This window comes from Camelina sativa, chromosome 20 (genome assembly GCF_030686135.1).
Source record: "Camelina sativa cultivar CO46 ecotype springtype chromosome 20, ASM3068613v1".
Lineage (NCBI taxonomy): Eukaryota > Viridiplantae > Streptophyta > Magnoliopsida > Brassicales > Brassicaceae > Camelina > Camelina sativa.
Window position 1 is genome coordinate 15,523,460 of NC_141899.1, and position 19,095 is coordinate 15,542,554.

At 32.6% G+C, this 19,095-nt stretch overlaps 2 protein-coding genes and 2 pseudogenes across 2 annotated transcripts; 3 read left to right on the forward strand and 1 right to left on the reverse strand.

The window, feature by feature from the left end:
- Nucleotides 1-297: 297 nt before the first annotated feature.
- Nucleotides 298-756, forward strand: LOC147918933 (protein DOWN-REGULATED IN DIF1 11-like). The gene has a single exon (XM_087503786.1). It carries the CDS (start codon nt 298-300, stop codon nt 754-756), a length of 459 nt encoding a protein of 152 aa, XP_087359912.1.
- A 354-nt stretch (nt 757-1,110) lies between these two features.
- LOC147918934 (uncharacterized) lies at nt 1,111-3,023 on the forward strand (annotated as a pseudogene).
- A 5,072-nt stretch (nt 3,024-8,095) lies between these two features.
- On the reverse strand, nt 8,096-10,215 carry LOC104770985 (CBL-interacting serine/threonine-protein kinase 25). The gene has a single exon (XM_010495456.3). It carries the CDS (start codon nt 9,803-9,805, stop codon nt 8,450-8,452), a length of 1,356 nt encoding a protein of 451 aa, XP_010493758.2. The 5' UTR covers nt 9,806-10,215; the 3' UTR covers nt 8,096-8,449.
- A 7,116-nt stretch (nt 10,216-17,331) lies between these two features.
- On the forward strand, nt 17,332-18,881 carry LOC104772577 (cytochrome P450 71B13 pseudogene; annotated as a pseudogene).
- Nucleotides 18,882-19,095: the final 214 nt, after the last annotated feature.

Consider the following 19,095-nt stretch of genomic DNA (forward strand, 5'->3'; position numbering starts at 1 on the left):
AATTTATTAAAATCTTTGGATGACGTTATTTTTTGGTCACGTTGAAGTAAAATCTATTAGTTACGTAACGTTAAGCAAACCAAAAGATGTTAGTTTTCGACATAATTATAGTTAATGCATGTAAATAAAGAAATCATGTAGATGACAAAACAGAAATAACAAAAGAAGAAAAAAACAGTATTTTATTAATTAAAGACGTTACAATAACATTTACACATGCATGTTAGTCGCTACATATATATATATCTTTCAAAGTGGAGTGAAAAATTCAAAGCAAAAATAATACAAACATAAAAAATGGAGCTTAAGGTAGTTTTCATGGGAGGTCTCTTGATCACTATTTTGATATCAATTGCTAATCCTAGTTTAGCCACAAAAACTGATGAGCCATGGATCGATCCCAACGCTGATTTATATACGCTGTTTACGGAATCTCCAACTTCAAGCGAATACAACAACAACGTGCTCAAGAAATTGTCATCACAACACTTTAGTTATGTCGTAAGTTGCGGTAACAAGAGGGGACGTCAGTGTCGCAGGGAAGTGATGAGAGAGATTCTTCAAAACAAAAACGTTTCGAAACATTGTTGTGAGAACATAGTGAGAGTTGGGAAAGATTGTCACGTTGCGATTGCGAATTTAATGTTCAAGAATTACCATATCAAACGTTTTGCTTCCAAAAGTCTTTTCAAGGCTATCAAAGTTTGGAACAGATGTTATGCTCAAATTGAAGCCCCTACACCAAATTCTGGTTAAAAAACTTTTAATCTCAGTAATTGATGATATACGGTCACTTTAAACTTTTCTTTTCATTCTAGCTATCAAATAGAAAAACTACATTTTCATATATATATATATATATATATATATATATATATATATATATTATTGTGTAAAACATCCTATGATGAATATTATGTATAATTTGGATTAATGAAAGTCTAACTTGACATCTAGTGCAACATGATTCGTGCTTTGATAATTCTCTAATAAAGAATTTATTAATTCGGAGTTTTATAGATAATGAAGAAAAAAATATATAGAGATAGGTTTCTAGTAATGTGATATATATTCGATTATTTAATTCTCATAAGTCATAATGAAGAGGAGATGGTACTTGTATACGTCTCGTTTTGGTTCTCCCTGCAACGTGTTGCTGAATCTTCGGACCAATGCAAAGCAATCCATCCCCACGGACCTGCCTGGCGACCTTCCTTGCATCTCTGGGGGACTCTCCACAGGTTGTTCAAAGTTTATCACTTTTGATTTTTGAACGGTTTTGTTACACAATTTTCTCTGTTTCCTATGTTAGCTCTGTTTTTTAAAAAATTCCTAGAAAGAGTTTACTTATACGGTGAGGCTATTACCAAAGGCAATGTATCTGTATCATTGTATGCACGGGGTGTGTTTCAAGTGGTTGGCTAACAATTTTAACAAAATTAATGGACATCATAGCACAGTATTGACAACTTCTTGCTAATCCAAACGATCCTCGGTTTCGGGATATTTTGGTTATTTTCATACTCAGATTTGCAGCGATTTGGAGCTCGTATTGGTTTCCTAGTTTACAAGTCCATTGACCAATGCTACCAAAATCTCGACAGATGATTTGATAATTCAATAAATGTGGTTTAAATAGAGAAAAAGAGGACAAAGTAGAAATTCAAATCATAATTAATAGAATATCATACTATTGAAGTTATACAGTAAACAACAGTTAAGTGTATAAAAAAACCTAATAAATCTTATAAACCTAATAAACGAAAACGAGAACTATAACAAACAGAGGGAGAGCACGTAAAGAGTGAAGATGGCAATAACAAAAATAGTCACGGTGTCAGCACGGCCGTTCTCGTTCTGCTCCTGCAGCCAGTTGATTATAAAATACAAAGTCCCCATCAAAATCAGCAGGATGAAGAACAAGGAGAATACTGTTAAATCACCACTTTCTCTGAGTCTTGGAATCCTTGAGTATTTGGTTTTATTAGATGATGATGAACCGGCTAACAAAAAGAAGCGCGGTAGGCTCCAAAACAGAAACCGGATCAGACTTTTAAGCAACTCTACCAACATGATTGCGTATTCACTTTTCAATCTATCGTTTTTTTTTTTTTTGCTTCCACAGAATAAGAGATTTTCAATTGTTTCTTATTGGATTTATAGTGTGTTGGTGATGATAAAAAAATGGAAAGTAATCATCATATTTAGATATTTAACATTTTTTAAAAGTTTATAGTTTTCCACACAAAAAAAAGGAAACAACAACAACGTGCTCACTTTTACAAAACATTGATTTTTTTTCTTCATTGTAATTTGTACCACAAATTCCCAAAATGGAAACAAAAAAATCTTCAGTGTTTACATATTTAACATTTTTTTTTCTTTCTTTTTGCATTATAACCATTTAAAGATTTAACAATTTGAAAGACTAAAACCTATTTCGATAACTTATGGAGATTGGCCTCTATTGATGCTTCAACTCACACAAGAAGTGTATCGACAATGGTTGATCACTAGAACTATACTCCATGTTGGTCCCAATTCCTTCCTAGAAAAGCAAGGTGCAGGTCATGGAATTGAGAACCAAACAAAACTCATGATAATTGATAGTTAATACTCTTCTTGATGATCTTACTCGCCTAAAACGCTAGAATTTGAAATACATACACATTGACATCACATGTCTGTCTTCTCCACGAATGCTAAAGTGAAGATTCTAGTACATTGCATCAAGGCGAGTCTCCTGATGGATATACTTGAGGAGATCGCTGCTTTTCTCCAATATATATTCTTTGCTCCTCTTCCTCCTCTATGGAATAATGGAAACCAAATATTTTGGCTCAGTGGAGATCATATAATACATTATACATAATACATGTTTCCTGGTTTAAAAAAGACACGACCTGCGGTTAGAAACGTAAAATAAAACAGGAAACATCAGGGTGAATCACGGGAAATACGCGGTCAGCGATGTCAGAGCTCACATAAAAACCATCAATCATGTGTTTGCAAGATTAACATAGAACTTGGGAGCAAATAACGAAGGAGAGATCGAACTTGTGAATGATTTATTGATTCACAATCTCTTTGTTTTTGGTGACAATCGAAGTTCTTGTCCCTCTGTTTACATTTTTTTAGTTTTTTTTACACAATAACGCTCTAATGAGCTATTTCAATTTATCCTCTTTTCTATTTAAATCCTTTATTGGATTCTTCTACATTCTGCATTTAGAAGCTTTCGAAGACTAAATGACCTATCTGATTGAAATAATGAATATTGTTTGATCAAAATCCATTAACGCCAAACAATAAATCCAAATAAGTCCATTAGGTATTATTATTTTTGTTGAAGATTTCGGAAGGCTTTGGATGGAAATTTGGAAACAGTTGTATGTTTGGACTTTGGACTGTGGAAACTCTCTATGCAGGCCTATATTTTCTTATAAAAATAAGTATCTTTTTATAGAGCAATGAACAGACAAACTTTTTATTGGATTTACATATACATGACCTTTTTTATCTTCTTTTTTTTTTGGACAATTTGGCATGCTCGGAAAATTTAAGATAACTAGTTAAGATCTGGGCTTTAAGGACTGAATACATTTGTGGTTTATATTGTTCCCAAAGAAAACGAAAATTTTTTCAGATCCATAGATGTAAAAAAATCTGCATCCTGCAAGAAAATAACTGTTAAAACCAATATTTGATTCATTATGAATTGGTAGTAAATTTAAAAATATGTGAAATCATCTTAGTTTTTTTCTAGGAATAAGAAATTAAAAGGATAATTAAGACGGTGAAAAGGGGAAACCGATGTTTCGTATTGAGGAGAATAATATCAACTTAAAACATTGCATTTTATAAATATTAATTCATATAAAAATTTAACAAATCTATTTCTATTATGCTTTTTTTTTTTCTTTAAACCATTTTAGTTATTAGAAGAAAAAACAAATGTAAATAAAAATTACAATTTTCTCATAGTAACCGACTAATTCATGGATATTCAGCCTTTCTAAAGTTTGTATTTTGTAATTTTTTTCATGTCCAAAAGATAATACATAATGATAAAGGAGCATTTGTGTAGGAATTTGGTTGGAGTAGGGCCGAAGGAAGGTCGTTGGAGTAGGACGTGAAAATGGGGCCTATATTACCAGATGGGTAAGCAATTAGGTTTTGCCAAAGTGAACCCCTCACTGATTGACCTATCTTTATTAGTAGAGATGGTGGCATAATGTGAAAGATATATACTAAATAATTACGATTGATGGACGTCTACTATTGGTAAAATAACAATGCAACAGTTTAAATATTCTGATTGTTTTTCCTGATATTTTATGTGTATATTTCTAACTTTTTATTGGATATAAATATAAGTACTCTATTAAATTACATCTGTTATATGTCACTGACACCACACCCCCTTCGCCCATACCAACCGGTTATAATCTAAGACAGCACCAGAATCGACCCGTTTCAATATAGATATGTTAGACTAGAAAGAAGTAATTTTGTCTTTTTGCGTCTTTTGGCAACTAAATTTGAGAGTTTGATTTTATTAGGTCCATATAAGTTCAATCACACGGATCAAAACGGCTCATAAAAACATGATGGAACCGGATCAGACCAGACCTGCATACTTAGACACATGACCAAATCCGTTTGACCACCTTGATATCAATTTTCTCTGGATGTGCTTATGCACTTTAAATAGTAGTATCTTTTATTCTGTAGGATTATTACAGTAAATTTGTGGGTTTTGTTTTAGCGTACGAGCTAATATCTTTGTTAGGCTGAAAGTAACCCTATTATTTGGAATCTTGGATAGAGTTTGGTGGCCCAATGTTAGTGTTGGTGCAGATTCCATCCATTTCAGCTCGGCTTATATTCCATGCATCCGAGGCTAAATAATGCATGATGATGATTCATAGGACCTACAAACATTATCTTCACCTTTTATTTTCTTATCTTACTCTTTCTATCTATTCATTTTACCTTTTTTTTTGTTTGGTGATTTATATGAGCCCATGCATGGTTTTGATTTCTACGACAGCAGTTCTTACATGATAAGGTTAACTTTTGAGTAATTGTTAAATTAAGATTTAATATGAGTTTCTTACTCAAAACCAATTAACAATGAATAGATTGGTCCTAATCTCATATATTTTACTTAATTCCCATCATATTTTCTAATGTGGGATTTTTCTACACACGCTCCCTCAAAATAATGGTTCTTCTAGCCATTAATCTCGATATAATCCATCAAGTCCCTTCAAAATAATGCTTTATTAGATATATCAGTAGAATTACGCTTTCTTTGGACCTTCAATTAATAGGCTGATTGGACTTATTTACGGTCAGATTAATTAACGGATTAGCGTGTATAAGCTCTGATACCATATTAAATTAGGGTTTAAAATGTGTTTTAACTCAAAACCAATTTGCAATGACTAGACTGACCCTAACCCATATATATTATTTAAGGCTCATCATATCTTCCAACTTTTCTCTGCAGTAATGTATAATAATATCTCGACACTAGTATTTGAATTTGATTGTTTTGTTTGTACATTTTTCATTTATGGGTAATTAAGTGAATAATCATATAGATTTCTATAATAATTCATTAACCATTTTGAAAGACTAAAATGAATGGAATTTTCTATTTTGTAGTAATTACCAATGATGTAATTTACCACTTACACATTTTTTTGGTAACCTTATTAAATACACCATATGCCCAAATCTTCGAGCCTTATAGAAAAAATTTGGGAAAAGAATGAAGAGGAATGTGAAAGAACGGCCCAAACATATATATATATAAAACTAACAAAAAAGACTCTGGAAGAACTCTTCTTCTCTCCAACCTTTTAGAACAACAAGAACGGCCAAAACCCTCAAATACGTCGAGCTTTCTCCTTTTATACTCGATCATAGGATTTCCAAACCCAAAAATGCGACAAAACGAGCGTTTTACTTAGTTGTTCCACATAAACAGAGCTTTGCATCGACCGATGCACATACTAAACCGAGATTCTGGTTCACATGTGTCACAAAATCTAATGATTAATTTTGTTTTAAGAATATCTACTTTGCAAACAAAGAAAAGATTATTTTCAAAGAAGGTCTTTTCCTATGTAAATTAACCACCCACCTTTATTTCCTCAACATTTTTGAAAAAATGATATATATATTATAGGGAATATGCAGTAGATAGCACAAAAATGGAAAATAATTAAGAAACTACCATTTGTCTACAGTGCTTTTGTCAGAAGGGTAATAAAATTACCAAGATTTGTCTTATTCTCCCTCTTCCTCTTTTTTTTTTTGTTTCTCTCTCTACATCTCCATTGGTATTCTTTTCTCACCATGAGATATCATTATTTCTTCTGTTATACACACATCAAACAACATCAATTCTTACTTTTCCTGCTTTTTGTTTTTTTCGATTTCTCTCCTTCAAATTGCAGAAAATATCTCACCTTATCTCTTTGGATTTCAATTTCTGTTGGAATCTCCGTCATCGTGTTTTTTATTTATTTAATTCATGACTTTTTGTTTTATAACACTACTTTATCAAAATTACATGTGATAACATAATATCTCTTTAATAAATTATTTTCTTAAATTACACGTTATTTATTAAGATTTCATGTGATTTCTTTTGAAAACATGATTTTTAATATAAAACCACATTGTTTTATCAATAATACGCTTTTTCTATTAGTATATTATGATATTTTTATTAACTGATATGTTTTTCCTACAAATAGCAATTACATTGTTGTATTTTGTTCAAGGGCAATTTTGAATTTTCTTTTCTCCTAAAAATAGTAGTTACCTAAATTTTCTGACACAATGGTATTTTCTTAATTTCTTTTAGATTTCATGGTAGTTACTAATATTACCCTATATTATATTTATAAGCTTTATTATTGCAATAGGGCTATTGGTATGTCTCCATGATAATTAATACTATATACATATATAAAGAAAAAACTAAAACCATAAATTTGAAAAAATTGCTTTAAGATTCTATAAAGCAAGGAACTTCACTGGATGTATCCTATGTTATTGACTTATTGTAGAATTTATAATTTGTGCATTTACACGTTTTTTGGACATGTTTGCATAAACGTTTTTTCAGAATGTTTGGTCCTCCGTCCTCGACTCCTCGTCGAAGCTTACAGAATGTATCTTATCTGCTGTTAGTATATACATTAATTAACGGGATAAGGCGGTGTAAGAACGTAAAATATCCTTTTTGTCGTCTCTGTGTCCTTGGTAAATAAATTGTGAGTACTAATTTGTTTTGACTTTAGAAAAAGGAGAAAAGGTGGGTCGTTTTGGACACACTACGACACGAACACGTGCCCTGTTCTTTGTCAAACTGTCCAATTATGTTACAAGTTTTGTCCGTTACTTTTTTCCTCTATCAAGCAACCAAACGTTACGGTGTCCACTTGTCAGTTGTCACACTAATCTCTAGAATTATCTTCTAAGAATAATAATCTATTTTTTGTTATGATGGCATATTGGCATTAATATGCTCAGACATCAGTGGTTTGCATATAATTTTTTAACTTGTAAGAAAAAAAAATGTTTTAATTAGTTATTGTTATTAACGCTACTGCATAATGTTTTCCTCCTAGTGGGAGATTAGTATATTGGAAAAACAGATGTAATAGATGAAGGATAATCTTTCAAGTTTTATATTGAAGTAGATTTTTTTTTTTTTTTTTATCATCCAACCCTTATTATTTACTGGGCTTTTTTTTACTACTCGAGGTAATGAAATTGTATTTCTACAAAAATATATGATTTTAGTAGTTGTTGGATGGTCAATTTTAGATCGTAGGATTAATCGTAAACGATCGATTGTACTTTTTGGTTAACATTACATGGTATTAGTAAGTTTGGCGTGGTTAACAAACTTCTGTGGTGCGGTACAATTACAAATGTCGTAGAAAAAAGCATGATGGGAATAACGATAACGAGTACATACATTCTGTAAATATCTGCCAAAAGAGATGGTGGCTCCAAAGCTTCTGTGGTGCGGTACAATTACAAATGTCGTAGAAAAAAGCATGATGGGAATAACGATAACGAGTACATACATTCTGTAAATATCTGCCAAAAGAGATGGTGGCTCCAAAGCTCTAGGAACTTAGATTTTTTTTTTTTTTTTTTTTTTTTTGAATGAATCTCTAGGAACTTAGATAGAAGAGTAATACTACTCTTCAACTTCATATAAAGGCAAAACAATATCTCTCTTACTAGTAAACACTAAATAATGTAAATAATTAAATGAAGTTTTTTAAAGCTAAGTATAATCATATAAAATTTTTAAAACACTCAACTTCTACATTACACAATTTACAAAACTTTCCTTAATCTAAACAACTGGTTAACAAAAAAAAAAAACTTAACAGTTTTACATCACATTCTCTTAACAGTCACTACCAGAATTTTCATCACTAGCATAATTAACATGATTATAATTATTATTATTATGATTATCACCGTGCCACGACCACACAATATCCTCCAACGCCGGCCGGACTTGTTCTTCATACAACCTATTATACTCCAAAGTATCTCCCGCCGACTTACATAACTCAACGACGGCTACTTCCGGCGCCACCTCAAAAACCTCCGCCGTCACCCCGATCTGTCCTTTCCTCCCTTCCGTTTTCCCAAACATCTTCACTTTAAAATCTTTAGTCCTCTTCACCTTCATGTTCATCTCTTTACCAATCCCTTCAAGCTTCGCTACTATCTCCGACGCTGACCACCTTGACGTAAACATAGATCTAAGCTTCCTCTTGCTCTCGAACAAACTCGACAAATCAAACCCTGATGACATGGATGAGATGAACTCAAACGCGTTAAAGAACTTTGGCGTTGTTGCTGTTGTTATTGTTGTATCCTCTTCTACGTTTTGGTTATCGAGCTCGTCGATCTTGAAAGCGACCGGAGAGTTGAAGTTTTTAAGAAACCAAGGCGTTCGCATAATCGCCGGGATAGAGATCCGTTTACTAGGGTCAACGACTAAAAGCTTCGAAACCAACCTCCTAGCTTCCGGCGAAAACCACGGCGGAAACTCAAACTCCGATTTGAATATTTTTCGGTACATGTTCATCAGATTCTCGTCTTGAAACGGTAAGAACCCAGCGAGAAGCACGTACAAGATGACGCCGCAAGACCATATATCAGCTTTAGCTCCGTCGTAACCTTTCTTCCTCAGAACCTCCGGAGCAACGTACGCCGGAGTACCACACTGAGTATGAAGCAACCCGTCTTGCAAACTCTGTTCCGGTAAAGCAGAGAGACCGAAGTCGGAGACCTTGAGGTCACCGTTCTCGTCTACCAAGAGATTCTCAGGTTTCAGATCTCGGTGAGAGACGCCTCGGCTGTGACAAAAATCAACGGCTGAGATTAACTGTTGGAAGTATTTACGAGCTGAGTCTTCTTTAAGCTTTCCTTTAACGACTTTGGAGAAAAGCTCACCGCCTTTAACGAACTCCATGATGAAGAAGATCTTTGTCTTTGTAGCCATGACTTCTTTTAACTCGACTATGTTTGGATGACGAACTAGTTTCATGATTGAGATCTCTCTTTTGATTTGTTCCATCATACCTTGACGTTTGAGTACTTGGTCTTTTTTTATGACTTTGATTGCAACGCTCTCTCCGGTGGTTGTCTCCTTGCCGTAATAGACTTTTGCGAATGTTCCTTTGCCTAGTAACCTTCCCATCTCGTATTTCCCGAACAGAACTCGACGTTGTTGTTGTTCTTCCTCCATTAGGGGCTGATTGGTAAAGACTGTGGTTGTAGGAGAAATGATTTAGGAAAGGGTAAAGTTGTTGATACATGAGTTTAAGTTTGGATTCCATGAGCATATACAGAAATAGAAAGATTCCATATTCAGCATATTGCTCACAAGTCACAATATGGAGAGAAATGAGAGAGAGAAAGAGAGAGAAAGAGAGAGAGAGTGGTTATGAATGATGAATGATAAGCTTGAAGGTGGGTTTAGTTATAAGAAATGAAGAAAAAGGACTTGAGGCGGTTTGAGGAAGAAGGCCCCTTGTAAAAATATTCTGTGGGGTAAATCAAAGAGATGCTTACACGAAAGATTCTTTCTTAATCAATCTGCTGCGGTTTTGAGAAGCAAGTTTTTTTTGTTTCTTTCATAGTATTGTTTTGATTTTACAGTAATTAATGTTACTCTTTCCGTTACACCTCAATGAATATTAAATTATATTAGTATTAATATATAACATAAATTTATTAATGTGAGTTGTTTTTTTTCAACCACACGTACTAATGTTTGTAGTTTTTAAATATGATTTTATTTATGTAAATAATTATTGTAACGTCTCCTTAATTGTAACGTATAAGGAGGATGTTATCTTCGATATCCTTTTCACCCTATCATCAGGGCAAGATTACATGGTTGGGCAAATGATGCAATCGTCTAGAGCCTACTTTAATTTAATAAATTAATTAAAGCCAAATATCATAATCAGAAACAGTCGTACAAGTATGATAAGATAAAATTAAATACTAAAAAAGGTCCAAGTTTTCTTTAAAATACATAATATTATTTTGTTATCTTATCCGATCGAGATTCGGTTTGCATATGGTAATCAACTTAGATGATTTTACCACACAATGCATATTGCTATTGTAGACATATAATTAAAACAATTATATTTCTTATTCTTTTTCTTAAAATTTATCATCCACACATATATTTGAATTTATTTTATCAAAAATGTGTTTGGATTTAGAGTTTTAGAGTTCTCTGAATGAATAAATTTGTATCCTGGGAGAACGTTGTTGATTATGGAAGAACGATTTCCAATAAACTATAAATTTGTTTGTTACAAGTTAAGTACCAAAGCTAACAATAGTCCAAAAGTTTTGGTGGAAGAGATTAGTATTATTGACTGAAAATTTCGAATAAAACACGATGACGATGACGCAATGGTAGCATTTGTTTGTATCCCATAGGAGAAGATATTTTTCAGGCGACTGACTAAAATTTTTTAATGGCTCCAACATTATATCTTTTTAAAATATATATCTTATCCAGCAAATATTGTATAGGCATCTATATAATAAAGGGACGCCATTATATACATATATACTTTTACTATGCGACGAGATATATATTACGAGTTAAGTATAAAATTATGGGGTTGATCTACAGTTTTTACAAGTTAAAGTTAAATCCTTTGTATATGAGTGCAAATATACATATTCTACGACTGTATTGTTTACATTCTTCAATTCATAAACTTTTTGATTCCACCACCAACATAAAGAGGATCATATACTTCATTTGTTAATTATTCATTCATATCTCTATCGGATTTCAGGACGTAATCACTAATCTATAGAAGTATTTTTGTACCAATAGTATAAAGATTTTCGTGAAAGAGATTAGTATTGTTGACTGAAATATCGAATAAAACAAATGACGATGACGCAATGGTAGCATTCGTTTGTAGCTGGAATTGAATAAGATATTTATTGGGAGAGAAGTAACTAAAGTTTTGTATTGGCTCCAGCAATTTCAAAACAAATCTTGTTACATTATTGATGACTATGTTATATGCATCTGTATAATAAAGTTTTTATGTCGACTGCAAAGGACACGGTATGCAAGTCAATTTTCGTCATGGTGTTTTGGATCTTTGTTATTTAGGCTCAAGAGATTATCTGTAATGATGTTGATTGCATGGTTTATTAAAGTTTATTCGCACTTAATGACAAAGTTTTGCATGGTTTATTAGAGTTTAGTTGCACCTATTGAATATTGACACAATTTTGGAAAATAACTAAGAAATAGTAACGGAAAAATAGAATAATTGCTTTATATTTTTTTTTTTTATACTATTGATATTCAATAAATTGGTACGTGAAAGATGATTTTGTATTATATTATAGATTTATAGTTAAAAAGTTTAATTTATTAAGGAGAAGTCAGAGTTTTTGATTGCTTGTACACAGAAATATCTGAAAATATCACAAAAACAAAATTTATTTGATAGCAAATAAATTACAGTTTATTTAAAAATTTGCACCAATTTTTTTTTTTTTTTTTTAAACAAAAATATTACAAACTTTAATCTATGAGGGGTCCCTTTTTTTTTTCTTTAACTATAGCAATTGGCAAAAGTTCCTAAATATTGGATTTAGGATTTTAGATTTTGTGGGCTTTATGAATTTCAAAAATACTCTAGTGATAAAAATAAGGCTTTTGGTTTTGGTGGGCTTTTAATGAAATTAAATGATACTTTTATGATGATTATAAAAAGGCTATTAAGGAGTGAGTATCAAAATTACATACATACAAAATTAGTGATGAAGAAGACAACACTCCCGGTCCCCTTGAAGGTTCAGCATTTCTTCTGGCAGATTGCTTCTGGTACTCTCCGGGTCTTGGAACGGCTTGCGCATCGAGGTGTCCGATGTGATATCCTGTGTAAACGGTGTGGTTTGGAAACATAGACCATCAATCATGCTCTTTTTGAGTGTCCACGTTCGCGGGGTATATGGGAGCTGACTCCTTTAGCGTTGGTTATGGACGGCTTTCCATATGCTTCAATTTATGCAAATCTGGATTTTATATATTGGCGGGCGGCATCGCAATCGGGGATTCCGGACATCTCCTTTCATTTTCCCTGGATACTCTGGTCGATCTGGAAAGATAGGAATAAAAATGTGTTTCAGGGAATGAAGGCAGCACCGATAGAGATTTAAAATCAGGCGACGAATGACAAATTGTTGTGGGAGGACGCCAAATCTTTTATCAGGAATTAAACAATTCCTCCGGATTCTTTGGATAATAGGGAGTCTTCTCCCCGCTGCCAGATTGATGGTTCATGGAAAAGTTCGGATGCTCTCCAGGGTTTGGGGTGGTGGTTTTGCAGTGGTGATGATTTGATACTTCTAGTGGAAGCCCAGAGTCATCGACGCGGCCTTACTCCTTTACATGCGGAGCTTCAAGCTCTGATCTAGGCTATGGAGTCCCTTTTGGCGGTAGGAGTGGATTGTCAAGTTTTTGAGACGGATTGTGCAGAGCTACTCGCGATGGTGCAGAAGCCCGAAGATTGGCCTGCTTTCTCGAACCTCCTGGAAAACTTTTCTTGGATCAATCATCTTTCCCTTCCTTCACCCTGAAGAGGATTCCTCGTGAGTCTAACATTAAGGCGGATTGTTTAGCTCGTTCCTCTAGAACTTTAGTTTCTGAAATTTCTTTTGTAAACTTTTTTCCTCCGGTTTAGGCAACCAACCTAGAAATTCTCTTTTAATTTATTAATGTTTAGTTGAAAAAAAAAAGAAAAAAAAAGAAGAAGACAACACTAACAAGAAACCTCCGTATGATACTTTTCACCATCAAAAACTGTCCTGAAAATGCAGTAAGAGACCATCAGTAACACTAACTACCTTCCAACACATCATCAGTAAGAACAACGCCATTAATTTACTCTTTGTTAGTGAAAGATCGAACTACGTACCTTTTCTCAAATACTAAATGCGGTAAAAATTGAAAGATTGAAACTCCTTTGTATGATCTCTGCTTAAAATACTAAAATGTAGTAATAATATAGCTGTACATAATTATGAAAATTATAAACCTTTGCGTTTCTACTTTTACTCTTCAACCGTATCAAAAACCTATAAAAAACTCCAAATGTTAGACTTGTTTTGTATAAGCTCATCATAGTAACCCATGGTTTCACAGTTTCTTATATATTTCCAGGTACAAAAGATAGGCCGATCAAAGAAAAGCCGTGGATGGATTTCATTATCGGATCTTAGATATAAATGGAATTAAAGAATAATGAAAGTTAAACACAGTGCCTAACTTACGCACTGCAAAGAAATAATGTTAAAACGCTATTTCCTGTAGATATTTCTACTGTGTATCACAATTTCTCCATGTTGTGAACATTCTTTTTCGCTACTCTATGTTTATTGATAGACCGGAATGAGACTACCAAATTATTGTGGTTCCTCTCTAAGTTTTCTTATATTTTCTGCTTCTGCACACCATTCGTTCCATATAGTTTGTCCATTCCACACTTTTGTAAATCACATGTATATTGTTGATCAATTTTGTTCTGCATTTCTCTTTCAGTTGTCACTATCTACTCACGACCCTTTCGTAAGGACGACCTTGGCTTTTGATATGCTTGTTTAGTTACAAACATACAAAAATATTCAAACAAACATACAAATCATACTGAATATTTTAGCATTATTCGTTTGTTTGGACATCTATATTATGCTTTATTGCGAAATTAAACTTACCACGAGAGAATTCCATGCAACCACTCTTTAAAAGTATGATAATAATGAGATCGACAAAAAGAAAATCCATTAGTAGATTTTTGGGTTTATTTGATAAAGATCCCCTCTAACAAACAAAGATTGATACAGACCCGTAACAACTATAATTTCAAGTTATTAACGTAAATAAATAATAAGGTTTCCAATATATAAATATAATTGCCGACCAAACAAAAAAACCTTAAACGACCTTTCAATTTTATCTATTATCATAAAGAATGTATTGGTGTATGTGTTAAACATAATATTGACATTGTAATCATTCAAAACTTCGAAGTATTTTTTGTTTTTGTTTTTCGTCAAAATAGTGATTGGATAATTATGAACTTAAAAAAGTCATGATACAGCTGTTCTGAAAGCAAAATTGGCAGGGGAAAACAAGCAGAGTAAAATCAAGAGTGTCTACACTCTACAACCATGTTTAGCAAGAAGATGAGCTACTTTTTTACAATTCCTTTGCACAGAGCCAAAACTAATATCTTGAAAACGGATAGCCCAAAGAATGATATCATAAGTTTTACGATCCAAAACATTTGTGAGTATTTCACAATCTCCTTCAAAATAAACCGATGTAATTAAATCCGCGAATCCAAGCTTGTTGAAGGCCCGCTGGTAGAGCTTTACTTTCTGCTTCTAGTGGTGAACCAGCGGAAGGGAGTGATGAAGATCCCCAGCCAAGAGAGCCTCCACTATCGTCTCGGAAGATCCAGCCAGCAGTAGCTTCGTTAGAAGTAGAATCATAGTTGGCATCATAATTACATTTGATAAACGGGAATGTCGGTGTGAAGTACGTAAAGTCTGTTCTTATCTTGTTGTGTGTTGGTGAGCCATTCTTGGACACCAGCCTGAGCTTGAGTTAAGTATGAAATTGTTTCTTGATTTCCACATAAGCCATAGCCATATAAATACTAATTTCTGATTGTCGCTCAGACCATCAGTTTTTTGAAGATCAAGAATTTTGGCCAAGTTATCTTCATAGTTATCTGAAGGGTTTAGAAGGAATGTTAATGGTATAGTAGACAAATTCCAAATGTTGAAAGCGTAGGGACAGGTGAAAAATATATATATGCTTTTTGAAACATATATATATATATATATATGCTTTTCATTATTGGTAAGTGAATATATATGCAGCCAGACTCAAAATTATAACGGGTCATGTGCCCAAACCTAAGTGGGGGTTATTGGTTTAAGATTTGAATAGAGTTTTAAAGATTTTAAACGTTATGTAGAATCTGTTGTTATTAGATCAAGATTTTGTTAAACTCTGTTAAAGTTTAGAGTTATTAGTTTGTGATTTGTAAAAAGTCATTTAAAATCTTAACAAATCTGGGTTATTGGATTTAGACTTTTATAAAATCATTAAAAGTTTTGTGTTATTCAGTTAAAACAAAAGAATCTAGGATTGTTAATGAGTTCAATTATTATGTTATTGGTTCATGATTTTAGACACTTTCTTTACAAAATAAAGTCATGGAAAGTATCATAAAAATACAGGGATTGTTTGAAGGACTTTACAAGATTTTAGAAAACTAATCAACAAAACTCTCTAGCAATCTTTAACAATCTTTCACTTATTCATTTTTAATGATTTTGTTGAACTCTTCAAAAATCTTCATAAATCTAAAACCGATACCACTCCCTAAAAATAATGCAATATCACACATGCCACATGCCGGCATGTGTACATCCCCTATATAATAAAACGGAAGTACACAATTTTTTTGGTAGACTATATAATTTTTATAAGTTGGTTACAAAATATGTTATACATTAAATATAAGTTGGTTACAAAAAAAGTTATAAATTAATTGGTTAATCTATGAATACAATTAAAAATATCCCAAAGAGAATATTCCAATGATTTATATAATTTCCACAAATAAAATATTTATTATTCTATGTATTGTTACAGAATATATACAGTTAGGCATAAAAATATACTGTTAGACGTAAAAAAGAATAAAATCTTGGCAATTTATCACACTTAATCGTAATTTCTGAGATCTTATTGTGAAGTTAAAAATAAAATCTTACCTAAGCACAGATTATATTAAAACACTTTCACCAAACATGTTCAAAAGTTAAAATAAAACAAACAACAAACATAATCATTTCTCATACATAAAATTATAAAATTAACGATATAAAACTTACAAAAGAGGTGTTTTTTTTAAGCCATCATATTTACTATATGATTTCATTGCATAATGTTTTATCCAAAAACTTTTTAAAACAATCATATAAATTATATTTTATTTTAAAATTAAAATATAAATAAAATAAATTTCAATCCGTGCTCTAGCACATGTCCTAATCTACTATCTAAGAAATTTCAACCCGCGTTCAAAACAAAATAGCTGTTTTTTTTCAAACCATCATATTTAGCATATGATTTTATTGAATAATATTTTATCCAAAAAAACTTTTAAAAACAATCACATAAATTATATTTTATATCAAAATTACAATATAAATAAAATAAATTTCAACCCGTGCTCTAGCACGGGTCCTAATCTAGTCTTATATTTTATTTGCGTTACCTATATATAAATATATTATGATTACTATTTTATTCATAAGATATTTTTTTTTATTGATCAAAATTTTGAAATTCATTTTATTGTTAAAAGAAACCCCAAACTATATTACTAGCTTTTCTAAGACTATAGTTTGAAAATCAAACCTAAACAAAATACTATTCATTTTAATTAAGAAAATATAGATATACTGCAAAAACCCGAAAGCCAAAAACTCAAAAAAAAAAAGAGAGGTAAAACTCTTAAAAACTATTTTCGATCTTATTGTTTACGCAGCACTATATTTTCCATCCACTTCTCATGCTATTTCTATTTCTCTTAAGTAAATTGAACTAAGTAGAAATTTTTGACTTTACATCTCCTTACATAAACTATCCCTTTTTTTCTTTCTTTGCACAGAAAACAAAAAACATAAACTATCCCTTTTTTTGTAGAAAGCAAAATGAGTTTGTGGTGGTCAATCGTAGCTGCGGTTGTGTTCTTTGTGACACTCATTGCAACGAATACGAGAAAGACAAAGAAGAATCTACCTCCTGGACCATCCAGACTTCCTATAATTGGTAACTTGCACCAATTGGGATCGAAACCTCACCGCTCAATGTTCAAATTATCAGAAAATATGGACCTTTAATGTCCTTAAAGCTTGGAAAGGTATTATCTGTTGTGGCGTCAAATCCAGAGACGGCGAAGAATCTCTTAAAAACGTTGTTCACGGACTTATCCTGCAAGAATTTCATACAACTTAAAAGATCTTGGGTTTTCTCCCTATAGCAAATATTGGAAGGAACTACGAAAGATAACGGTTGCTGAACTTTACACAGCGCAAAGGGTAAAATCATTTCGAAATATAAGAGAAAAAGAAGTTGCTTCCTTCGTCGAGTTCATCAAACAATTCGCTTCATTGGAGAAACCGGTTAACTTGAACAAGAAGTTTGTGAAACTCTCTGGGAGTGTTATTTGTAGAGTTGGATTTGGGATCAATCTTGAGGGGAGCAAACTTGAGGATACATATGAAGAAGTCACTCACGGAACAATGGAGGTGCTAGGGAGTTTTGCAGCATCAGATTACTTCCCGGTTATCGGTACAATCATCGATAGGATCACAGGATTACATAGCAAATGTGAGAAGGTTTTTAAGGCTATGGATGCATTTTTTGATCAATGTATACAACATCACCTAGAAGATGGTGGTAGTAAAGATGATATCATTAACTTGCTGCTAAAGGTAGAAAGGGGAGAGACTGAACTTGGAGACTTTCAGTTTACTCGAAACCACACCAAAGGAATTCTTATAGTAAGTAATGGAAAACCTCTCAATCCATAACTTCATTTCTTCTATTAAGTAACTAATTTTATTTTTTGGGATAATTACAAGACATTCTTCTTGCTGGAGTAGACTCTACTGGCCACACAATAACATGGGTGATGACACATTTGATTACAAACCCAAGAGTTATGAAGAAAGCACAAGAAGAGGTGAGAGAAGTGATCGCAAACAAAGACGATATCACAGAAGAAGATATAGAACGACTCGAGTATATGAAAATGGTGATTAAAGAAACATTAAGGATAAACCCACCTGTTGCACTTGTAGCTCCAAGAGAGGCTTTAAAAGATATAAAGATTAGAGGTTATGACATTCCAAAGAAAGCATGGATCCATGTCAACATATGGGCTCTTCATAAGAATCCAAATGTTTGGAAAGATCCCGAAGCTTTCATCCCGGAGAGGTTTATGGATTGCCAAGTTGATTATAAAAGTCTAAACTTTGAGTTGTTGCCATTTGGTAGCGGAAGGAGAATATGCCCAGGAATAGGAATGGGTATGGCTTTGGTACATTTGACTCTAATCAACCTTCTTTACCGATTTGATTGGAAGCTTCCCAAAGGGACGGAGGCAGAAGATGTTGATCTTGAAGAATCATATGGGCTTGTCTGTCCTAAGAAGGTTCCACTTATGTTTCAAGAGTTTTAAACTATTTAGGATAAAATAAAAATCTTTGAGTAAAAAAAAAAAAGGATAAAATAAAAATAAAAATAAACTTGTTTGTAATAGTATGTGAAACAAATCACATAATTAAACTCATCGCTAATTAAACCATAGCTCGGAGCGGCAGCGAAAATCATCCCTTTTTTCCTAAAGACAGACCACTATCACCTTTTCTACAATCTCAACATTACCATCTGCT

Bases quoted from the DNA above. Each gene is read 5' to 3' on its own strand.
- LOC147918933 (XM_087503786.1), top strand. From the start codon at position 298: ATGGAGCTTAAGGTAGTTTTCATGGGAGGTCTCTTGATCACTATTTTG.
- LOC104770985 (XM_010495456.3), bottom strand. From the start codon at position 9,805: ATGGAGGAAGAACAACAACAACGTCGAGTTCTGTTCGGGAAATACGAG.